Here is an 11,327-nt window from a genome sequence, read left to right on the forward strand (position 1 = left end):
TCAAAGATGGAGGCAAAGACTATGTAGTGATATAGACCTGTTCAGGCTTACACTCTGGAAAGAAAAAAACCAAAGACACTTTCCACAAAAAAATAACAAACACAAGTACACCTGAACAGGGGAGTATCTGGGGAGCCCAGACCCACATCCCTGCCTACATGCCTCCCCTCTTGGTGGAGGATCAAAGCCAAAACACAAGATACTTTTAAGCTTTATAGCAGAAAAAGCATGAAATAACATTATAATAGAGTATTACAAGACAGAATGTAGATGTATGAAGGCTGCCTCTCCAAAGAAAACATTTTCCATACTGCTGGCTAGCCTATGCTTTACTGTGATTATTCTGATGCCTCAAAAGGTGTGAATTCTGAGAAAAGCACTTCCCACAGTCCTGGCATCTGAATGGTTTCTCCCCTGTATGGATCTTCTGATGCCTCAAAAGGTGTGAATTCTGAGCAAAACATTTCCCACATTCCTGGCATGTGTGTGGTTTCTCTCCTGTATGGGCTGCCAGGTGCCTCAAAAGGGATGACTTCCGAGCAAAATATTTCACACAGTCATGGCATTTGTATGGGGTCTCTTCTGTATGGACTTGCTTATGAGTTACAAGGTCTGACATTTGAGCAAAGCATTTTCCACAATATTGGCAGTTATATGGTTTTTCTCCTGTGTGGAGTCTCTGATGCCTCAAAAGGTTTAAACGACAAGCAAATCCTTTCCCACAGTTCTGGCACATGTATGGTTTCTCTCCTGTGTGGATTCTCTCATGAATCACAAGTTCTGGCCTGCGAGCAAAACATTTCCCACACTCATTACATTTGAATGGTTTTTCTCCCGTGTGGATTTTCTGATGAGTCACGAAGACAGATCTGTCAGCAAAACATTTCCCACATTGCTGGCATTTGTATGGTTTCTCTCCCGTATGGCCTCGTTGATGTCTCTCAAGGTGTGCCTTGCGAGCAAAGCATTTTCCACACTGCTGGCATATGTATGGTCTCTCTCCTGTGTGGACTCTCTGATGAGTCAGAAGAACTGACTTGTGAGCAAAATATTTTCCACATTGCTGGCAGTTGTATGGTTTCTCTCCTGTGTGGACTCTGTGATGCTTCAAAAGGTCTGACTTGACAGCAAAACATTTCCCACACTGCTGACATTCGTATGGTTTCTCCCCTGTGTGCACTCTCTGATGCTTCAAAAGGTCGAACTTGTGAGCAAAATATTTCCCACATTCCTGACATCTGAATGGTTTTTCTCCTGTGTGGACTTTGTGATGAGTTACAAAGGCTGATCTGTGAGCAAAACATTTTCCACATTCCTTACATTTGAATGGTTTCTCTCCTGAGTGGATTCTCTGATGAATCACAAGTTTAGAATGGCAAGCAAAATCTTTCCCACACTCCTGGCATATGTACAGTTTCTTTTTTGTTTGGGCTCTTGTGTAGCTCATAAGATGTGAACTATAAGCAAAACATTCCCCACAGTCTTGCCATCTGTATTCTTTGCCTGTTATGTGGCCCATCTGACAGCTTATAAGATGCAAATCAGTGCATACATTAATCTTCCTCCAAGGATCTCCTGTGAAGGATAAGCACAGACCATCATTAAAAGAAGAACTACTTCTAGGAACAACAATGGAGCTAAACAAGCTCAACTCTCCTCCCCTCCCCCCCAAAAAAGCAGTATTTGGGAAACAGGAATGATTGTGTCCTCTTCCCCCCTTCAGGGATATTACTCATAATATCTAAATGAAACCACTTGATATGTTTGATCAGAAGGACCTGGAGATAAACAGCTGCATGGGAAGCCATTGCCTTCTGGCCCTCCTTTAGTCATTGCTAGAGGACTCCTGTCCAGAGAGTGACAAACCAACCATAGTACAAGTTTAAATAAGAAAGGGTGAACAAGAGAATAGGAATTCCAAGTCATCTGAGAACTTCATGGTTCATGAGCCAGGATTGGGACCCACATTTTGGTAAGGGCAGGGGGTCTACCAAGAGCCTGTCAGACAGGGATAGGAAATTGTTTAGGATTAGGGGGCTGCATGACAGCCAGCGTGGTTTCGTGGTTTGAGCACTGGACTCTGGAGACCAGGGTTCAAATCCTCACTCAGCCATGGAAACTCATGCTTTCCAGTTACAGACATACAATACTCTTGGAATCAGGGCGTGTAGGGTGCACCTGCCTTATTTTAAAGGGAAATTTGGTTGCTTTGTGTCAACAGTCCCATAGCAGCAAATGGGTTAATACAGCTGTAGGTGTGGGGGTGTAGCTTCTTGCTCAGTCATGTTGGAGGATGGCCACATGGCCACCAGCCATCTGTACTGTCTATCCTTGTTAGAAAACATTGAAGTGGCTGAATTAATAGCATGAATATTTTTCAATCAAGGACCAATTGTGTCACTGAAATGCCTTCCCTGTTCAATTGCTGGAAATGGATTCAGAGCATAGAATCATAGAGTTGTAAAAGACCTCAAGGGCCATCTAATCCAACCCTTGCCATGCAAGAAAATACAGTTAAAGCACCTCTGACAGATAGCCATCCAGCACCTGTTATCCTCTTCCTCACAGCCCTGGGAATCTGGCCCCATAATCCCCTGATCGTCCTCCTCTTCTGTGTGACAGGTGAGCTCAGGCCTATTCATGGTACAGTACATGGGGCTTGTTTGCATAGTTTGAATTGTTGGGAGAACATGGCATGTAACATTTTTGCCTGGGAAAGCAGTAGGGTACCTTTCACACCATAGAGCTTTGGTTTCACTTTAACTGCCATGGCAACATTCTATGGAATCTTAGGACTGGTAGTTTAGAGAGCAATATTTGGAATATGAGGTTGAAGGCTTTCACGGCAGGCATCCACAGTTTTATATGGGGTTTTTTTTGGGATATGTGGCTGTGTTCTGGTTGAATTTGTCCCTGATGTTTCACCTGAATCAGTGGCTGGCATCTTCAGAGGTGGCATCTTCACCTCCAAAGATGCCAGCCACAGATGCAGGCGAAACGTCAGGGATAAATTCTTCCAGAACACGGACACATAGCTCGAAAAAACCCACAAAAAACGATATTTGGAATCCTCAGTCACAGAGCTCTAGGTTCTCACTAAACTACAAATATAAAGAATCTTGCATTGCCATGGCAGCTAAAGTGGAATTATAGTTTATGTAATGTGAAAGGGCCTTCATTCTGCCTAGGAAGGGCAATGGATTCAAATTTCTTACCTAGGAGGGAAGATACATGCTCATAGTTTTCTATCATGACTTCACTGTACAAAGATCTTTGGTCCTCATCCAACAATTTCCATTCCTCCTCTGTGAAATACACAGCCACATCCTCAAAGGTCACCTGCAAGAGAAAACAGTTCTCATCTAGAGAGAGACTCAACAGATGTGGAGGAAAGCCATGCTGCATCCTCAGAAGGATTGGATTGCTTCAGGATACAGATAGAGGGGTACATGCCTGCATACTCCCGTCTCTTTTCATCAACTCCTTGCATCCTGAAGATTAGTGCATCAGGGTTGTAATCTCGCTCTCTGATGAACTAACCTTCTCATATAAAGGGAGCTTATATTTAGCACATGGGCCTTCCAAATCATTACTAACTGGCATATGTCTAGGGCAGCATTTCCCAATCTAGTGTCATGCAGGTGTTTGGGATTTCCACTATCTTTAATCCCATTACTTTGGCAAATTCATAAAGTTATTTTGGCATATAAGGCAAAGAATACTGGGCAGTAAAAATTACAAAAATAACAAATTAAACAACTAGTAATTGTGGCCTTTCCTGGTGGCTCAAAAATCACTCGCTTCAATCAGCTGCCTCCTTCCACCAAAACAGTGGCACCAACTTTGCCTTAAAGCCATGGATTTAGTGTTATTTTAGGTATAGGATGTTATAAATGAGAGTCCCTCCATTTATCAGACCCTCCTACCCAGATAACAATGGGCTAAAATGTGTGAAGAGGTACAGGTACATTTTAATGAAGGTTTCATTAAAAGTGATGAAGTAGCAACTGGCCAATGAGCTGGGAAGTTGGAGATAACCAAGAACCTTTGAGATGGCTCTGAGTTAAAAAAAAAAAAGCCTGGATGCAAAAGTGATATTCTTTTGCTATAGAATACATTTACTGAGAATAAAGATTTTCCTTAAGTTACTCTGTCTCTTTTGTACTACTTTTTCACATGACTTAGCTTGGCCCATTTCTTCCCTACGGTCATCAAGTGAAGTACCAGTAGAAGTTCCTAGCAAAGTCCTGATGCTTTGCTAAGGTGGGATAGTTCAGTCATTGGGTGGTGACAATGAGTGTCTACACTCTACAACAGGGGTAGGCAACCTTTTTGAGCCGGGGGCCGGGTTGGTGTCCCTCAGGCGACTGGGGGGCCGAAGCCGAGGGTGGAGCTTCAACCCTCCGGGGCGGGGCCGTGTGCCGGGGGTGGAGCTTCCACCCTCCGGGGCGGGGCTGCGTGCCGGGGGCGGAGCTTCCACCCTCCAGGGGCCACGCCTCCCCATCTTTGCTGGCCCCTGACGGGGCCCCAGGCCCCGTCAGAGACCGGCAAAAAAGCTGGTGGGGGCTACCAGCGCTGGAGGGCCCCCTGGAGGGCCCCAGCGACTGCACTGGGCGCCGCCGTCGGAGCCCTCTTGGAGGGCCCCAGCGATGGCAAAGGGCCCCCCAGAGGCCCCCTGCCGCCCTCGGAGCCCTGATGGAGGGCCCCAGGGATGGCAAAGGGCCCCCCAGAGGCCCCCTGCCGCCCTCGGAGCCCTCCTGGAGGGCCCCAGGGATGGCAAAGGGCCCCCCAGAGGCCCCTGTCGCCCTCGGAGCCCTCCTGGAGGGCCCCAGGGATGGCAAAGGGCCCCCCAGAGGCCCCCTGCCGCCCTCGGAGCCCTCCTGGAGGGCCCCAGGGACGGCAAAGGGCCCCCCAGAGGCCCCCTGCCGCCCTCGGAGCCCTCCTGGAGGGCCCCAGGGACTGCAAAGGGTCCCCCAGAGACCCCCTGATGCCCTCGGAGCCCTCCTAGAGGGCCCCAGGGACTCCAAAGTGTCCCCCAGAGGCCCCCTGCCACCCTCGGAGCCCTCCTGGAGGGCCCCAGGGACTGCAAAGGGTCCCCCAGAGGCCCCCTGCCGCCCTCGGAGCCCCCCTGGAGGGCCCCAGGGATGGCAGCGGGCACCCCAGAGGCCCCCTGCCGTCCTCGGAGCCCTCCTGGAGGGCCCCAGGGATGGCAGCGGGCCCCCCAGAGGCCCCCTGCCGCCCTCAGAGCCCTCCTGGAGGGCCTCAGGGACTGCAAAGGGTCCCCCAGAGACCCCCTGCCGCCCTCGGATCCCTCCTGGAGGGCCCCAGGGATGGCAAAGGGTCCCCCAGAGACCCCCTGCCGCCCTCGGAACCTTCCTGGAGGGCCCCAGGGACGGCAGCGGGCCCCCCCAGAGGCCCCCTGCCGTCCCCAGAGCTCTCCTGGAGGGCCCCAGGGACGGCAGCGGGCCCCCCAGAGACCCCCTGCCGCCCTCGGAGCCCTCCTGGAGGGCCCCAGGGATGGCAAAGGGCCCCCCAGAGGCCCCCTGCCGCCCTCGGAGCCCTCCTGGAGGGCCCCAGGGACTGCAAAGGGTCCCCCAGAGACCCCCTGCCGCCCTCGGAGCCCCCCTGGAGGGCCCCAGGGATGGCAGCGGGCACCCCAGAGGCCCCCTGCCGTCCTCGGAGCCCTCCTGGAGGGCCCCAGAGACGGCAGCAGGCCTCTTAAAGGCCCGCCGCCGCCGCTGCCGCTGCCGCTGCCGCCCATCACGGCTTTTCGCCGCTCTGGGCGCCGCCATTTTGGGCGGCAAAATGGCGGCGCCCATAGCCCCAGGGGCCGCTCTGGGCACCGCCATTTTTTCACCCAAAATGGCGGTGCCCAGAGCGGTGAAAAGCTGCGACGGGCAGCCGCCGCAACAGCGGCGGCAACAGGACACAGGGGCCGGCCGCCAGGCCTCCGCAGGCTGCATACGGCCCGCGGGCCGGAGGTTGCCGACCCCTGCTCTACAATGTCGTCTCAGAGCCCCATCCATCACTAATGAATGTGTCACTCAGCAGGCAGGAGGATGACATCTGACCATCAGTTACATTCCAGATTGATAAAACAAAGTTTTAGTTTGGGGGGAGTGGAGGTTAAAAGACACTGGCGGGGGCGGGGGGAGGGTTCTTTCCACTCTTGGTATCAAATGTTTGAGTCCTCCACTGCAGATCCTTCCCAAGGGCTCCATTGCAAACAAATGTGGGCTGTATGTTCACCTGTTCCAAGGACATCTTTCCTGCAGCTTCTTCTATAGAGGAGGAATTCAACAGAGAATCTCCTCTCTCCAGATGTCTGGAGACTGGACAGGCGTGTCCTGGACTTGTAAACACCTGTAGAAAGTACAAACAGAGGTGGTTATCCTGTGCACACACTTATGTGATCTTCCATTGACTTCCAAAAACACAAATACATAGCTCTGAAAGCAAATTAAGCCTGAAGTTTCCTTAGAAGCCAAAGCGACTAAATTGAGGCTATATTGTACTTCGGACACATTGTGCGGGGACATGACTCACTGAAAAAATTATAATGTTCTGCATAAGGTTGAAGACACAAGGAAAAGAGGGAAACCCCAACAGAGGTGGATTGACTCCATCAAGGAAGACAAGGTGCTGAGCTTGCAAGACCTGATGAGGCCCATTAATAATAGAGTCCCTTTGAGGTCTCTCATTCATAGGGTCCCGTAGGTTGAAGACAACCTGACAGCACAGAACAACCACAAATGGTCCTTCCTTCTTCTTTCTCCATCAGAAAAACAAACAAACAAACAAACAACAACAACAACAACAACAAAACTCTCCAGGTGGGATTACCCATATGATTTGGCCGTAAGGCACTGAAACTCCTAGGATCCCTCAGTTATTGTTTAAGTTGACCAAGAGATTGATGGGAGCTGCACTCCACCAACATCTGGAGGGCCATATGATGCTTACCTCCTGCCCAAACAGAAGAAATTGCAAGCCAGGGAGGAAACAGAGACAGAGCTCCTCTCCATCCAGATTTCAAAAGCAGCCTGGGGCGTGGAGTGTGGAAAGAACTTCTGCATCAAATCTAGTCTTCTTTCAGTTCAACGCCATGGCCCCAGAAAGAGTCTCCCCCAGGTGTGCCCAGAGGAAGGATGCAATTTACTTTCAACCCCCACTCCCAATAACACCCCCCAGCCATCATCAATGATGTTATTATTTCCCTTGGACAACACAGATGCCCCACAAAAGGGGAGAGGAGGCCTCACAGCATTGATGCTTTTAAGGGGGGAGAGAAGGGGGGCTGCCTTTCTTTCTCTCAAGTAATCCCTTATCAAGAGTCCCGCCCTGGAGAACCTCCAGCACCTTCCTAGCCATGGTCCTGTATAAGACGGGCCTCTTCCTTCACCTTCCTTCACACACAAGAAGTGAATCTGCAGTCCCTCCACCCCTATTCCCACCTTACTCCTCTTAAGTCTTTTTTGTCAAGAAAATTCAGAAATATCTTGACTATTTCCTATGAAAATGAGCAGTGGGTGTGTCACTCTTCTGAAGGAAGGAATTCATTTTCTTGGGATGCCAATCTGGAATTGGGATGCTAAGCCTTGTCTGGACCACAATGTAGCAGACCTCTGTTTGTCTCAAACTGAAAATCTTCAAATTTGGTGTGAAGTTTGCCAAGGTTCCACTGCTGTGAATACAGTGCCATGATTTTCACAAGAAACTTTTGCTGGAAAACACTTGGGACTTAATACCTTTCCTATAATGTCCCTTTTCATGTGTACTGAGAAAAATAAGATGTTGTTAGGGAGAAAAGCCCTGAATATTTAACTCCCTGATATTCTAGGACAGGTTTTGAAGTATGGGACTTAACAACAATGGGAAAATTCATAAAGGCCACACTTCACCTGCCATCTCATGAAAATACAGGTGTGTGAGACAAGTGTCACTTTTCCTCCTTTCTCTATAAAAACCAGAACAGCTTTACTATTTCCTTAGTCATTGGGTTGTCTCAGTCTTTCTGCTAAGTGATTATATATGTGGAGAGGGTCTCTGTTGTCCCCATTGAGTTTCTGGATGGAAGTACAATTTGCTAGGATTCTCATGAAGCTTCCATGTCTGATGATAGCTTCTCGCCACTCTCTTCAGCTACAACACACTGGGGCTTGGGGAGTTCTGAAGCAGTGATACACATCAGGAGATTCCATTTGCACTCATGGTGGGCTGGTGAGAGTCTGATGTGCCCAAATGCTTGGCAGATCCAGCCCAAAACAAGATAGTGTCTCCTCCCATTACAAGGATGGGCTGGTCAAATAATCCAGTATTCCTCTTAAACAGGGAGCACTGTCCTTTACACCTCAGGTTTGCTGAGACATTTGGGGGTGCAGAGCTTGCCATGGGTCCCCATGACAGAGCACTGGGCCACTACAGCATCTCACTGTCAGGATGGCTATGATGCCTCTCTTTTGTAGACTGATGAATGTTTCCCTCCTCTTGACTTTGGAATGAGCGGCATAACAACACATAGACTCAGAGTGTCTGAATAGTTTTTGTTGTAAGGGTTTGCTTCTTTTCCCTGACAATTTCCCCATACAGATCTTATTTTCCAGCTGAATGATAAGGCTCTGAGGAAGGGGAGAATTCAGCAGGTCACCACTTCTGTGGGTGAGGGATGATGATGATGATGATGATGATGATGATGATAATAACATCCTGCCTCTCCCTTACGGATCAAAGTGGGTTACAACAGCACAAGTACAGGGATAAATTATTTATAGAACAATAGTTTACCTCTCAGTCCTGGCACTTATATTACTGACTAAGAAAATAAGGTGCAAAGGGATCCTAAAATAGACATTCAGGAGAACAGGAATCAGCAATAATGTGATAAGTGCTAAGAGTCAGTTGTGCAAAACTTTGATTGTAGTTTTGGCCAGTAAGTTGGCCAAAACTAATTTACTGGGATTGTTTATGAACATTAATAACCACATGAGGTCTCCTGAGGACTATTCTCTAATTTTTTTAATGACCATCCCACCCCAGTGGAGGCTTTCCTCTGATTCACCAAGACCCCTTGGTGCTTACACAGCTGATATTGGTCAGAGCTTGGGGAAGTTACTGTTTGGGGGACTAGAACACCCAGACCCCTTCCCTCCAGCTTTAGCCTTCAGTCAGTGACTATCTGCAATGAACTAAACTGAGCATTATGCCAGGAGTGGGACTCCTGTGGGCCTTGCTTTAGATATCCTTGCAGGATTCAGCATATGCTGGCCAATAGTTGGCCCATGAAGCAGTGAATCCAAGGTGGGGTTAAAAGCCAGGGAACAAGCTGAATGGGTGACAGGAGCCCAGGGTGAAATTCCGGGTGTCACAATTCCCTTACACAGAGATTGTGTGTCTTTCTTTCTACACACAACATGGTTCTTAGATTGAAAAAGTAACTGATAACTAAGTAGCTCTGGGTGTGCCGTTTAAATTTTTTTTTTTTTTAAAAAAATACTTTGACAGAATTCATTATTTCCTCCAAGAGAAACTGAGGAATTTATACAAACAAAAATCCATCAATGATACTTTTATTGGCCAACCGAAATGCACAATATACTTGTTGCAAGCTTTTGAAGTATATTGTGCCTTTCGGTTGGCCCATAATGGTAACACTGATTGATTTTTGTTTGTATTTGTTAAACCGCCAACACAGCTACCCCTGCATGTTTTCTGTATTGAGGAATTTATAGTTTTCTTACTTGGTCTCCTTGATATTTGCTTGTAACCTTGAAGGTCAGGAATCCTTTTGGGGGGTCTGGCAGCTCTTTCCCCTCTGCCCCAAAGAAGAGAAGATCTGGATTAGTCCTCTGGTATTATGGCAGTGACTGGGGGAAACAAAGGAGAAGAAATTATGTTCTCTAATGGACTTCTACTGCCCCTCACCTGCCCCATGCTGCAAATGGAGGGGAACCTGAGTCAGGATGTAGCTGGGAAATGCTTTTTCTTCATTTAGATTTCCTGCCTTTATGTTTAATAGATATTCTGTCTCCTAGATTTGGGACTAGCAACTAAAATACATAGAGAAATGGCTCTCCAAATTCCAGCTTTTATTTTTCTTCCCGATCTCATAGAATCAGAGAGTTGGAAGAGACCACAAGAGCCATCCAATGCAGGAACTCTCAATCAAAGCATCCCCAACAGATGGCCATCCAGCCTCTGTTTAAAGACCTCCCAAAAAGGAGACTCCACCATCCTCCAAAAGAGTGTGTTTGACTGTCAAACAGCCTTTACTGTCCCTCCTAATGTTGAGGTGGAATCTCTTTTCCTGTAACTTGCCTCCATTGTTCAGTGTCCTATTCTCTGGAGCAGCAGAAGACAAGCTCCCTCTCTCCTCAATACAACATCCCTTCAAATATTTAAACAGGGCGATGTCCACTTGTGGAATAAAACAAATTAAATAAAAATGTTGAAAAAATACATTAAAAGGAATTTAAATTATTACAATATTAAAACAGATAATTATTAAATGAATAAAACATATATATATATATATATATAGACTGTAACATTTTTTGGGGAAATGATACAACATCCCAGCCTGCCCTTATGACATTCCCCCTCCCTTCCTTAGTCCTCTCTCTCTCTCTCTCTCTCTGCCTGGCTTCTTTTCCATTGAGGGAAACCAAATGGAGCCTCTCTGGGACCGCATCCACAGTGGAGAGATAACCCGGTTTGGCACCGCTTTAACTCTTTTCTGGCTCAAGGCTCTTTTCTGGTTCTAGGGAGCTGGAGTTTGTAGCGGGCCCAGGGCGGAGCTCCCTCCCTCCCCCAACCATCCATCCTGGGGGCTGTTTTCAGGGGAGGGTGGGAAGCAGGGTCTCCTTCACAAGGAGGGCAGCAGGAACCTGGACCCCCCTCTCTCTCCCCAGCTGGGAGACTTTCTAGGACTCCTCTCCCCTCCTCAAAAAGGCCCCTCCTCGGGGGTCCCTTCCCCGCAATGCCCCCTTCCTTCCCTTACCTCTTCCTCTCTCTGGTCTTCTCTGTCCCTCCCTCCTCCTTTTCCTCACGAGATCTTTCTGAGCATTTCTGCCTTTCTAGGAATCTGAGACCTCTGCTCCCCCCCCCAGGAGGACTCTCTAGGAATAGGAGCCTCTCCTCTCCTCCCCTTGGAGGAGGACTCTCTAGGAATCGGAGCCTCTGCTTTCTCCGCTTGGACGACTCTCTAGGAATCTGAGACCTACACTCTCTCCACTTGGAGGACCCTCTAGGAATCTGAGCCTCGGCTCTCTCCACTTGGAGGACCCTCTAGGAATCTAAGGCCTACACTCTCTCCACTTGGAGGACCCTCT

The 11,327-nt window shown here is 48.5% G+C and overlaps 1 protein-coding gene across 2 annotated transcripts; it reads right to left on the reverse strand.

Annotated features, from left to right (window-relative positions):
- Positions 1-200: 200 nt before the first annotated feature.
- On the reverse strand, positions 201-11,097 carry LOC149320376 (uncharacterized). 2 transcript variants are annotated; one of them, XM_089501569.1, is made up of 5 exons: positions 10,997-11,097; positions 9,738-9,863; positions 6,250-6,363; positions 3,216-3,339; positions 201-1,575 (listed from the first exon to the last, which is right to left on the reverse strand). In XM_089501569.1, the coding sequence occupies exons 3-5, from the start codon at positions 6,262-6,264 to the stop codon at positions 323-325; spliced, it is 1,392 nt and encodes a 463-aa protein (XP_089357695.1). In that variant the 5' UTR covers positions 6,265-6,363; positions 9,738-9,863; positions 10,997-11,097; the 3' UTR covers positions 201-322. The 2 variants fall into 2 exon arrangements, with proteins under 2 accessions (XP_089357695.1, XP_089357701.1); XM_089501575.1 differs by lacking the exon at positions 9,738-9,863.
- Positions 11,098-11,327: the final 230 nt, after the last annotated feature.

The sequence above is a fragment of the Sceloporus occidentalis genome, unplaced genomic scaffold, assembly GCF_023333645.1.
Source record: "Sceloporus occidentalis isolate IW3139 unplaced genomic scaffold, rSceOcc1.0.p SCAF_1, whole genome shotgun sequence".
Lineage (NCBI taxonomy): Eukaryota > Metazoa > Chordata > Lepidosauria > Squamata > Phrynosomatidae > Sceloporus > Sceloporus occidentalis.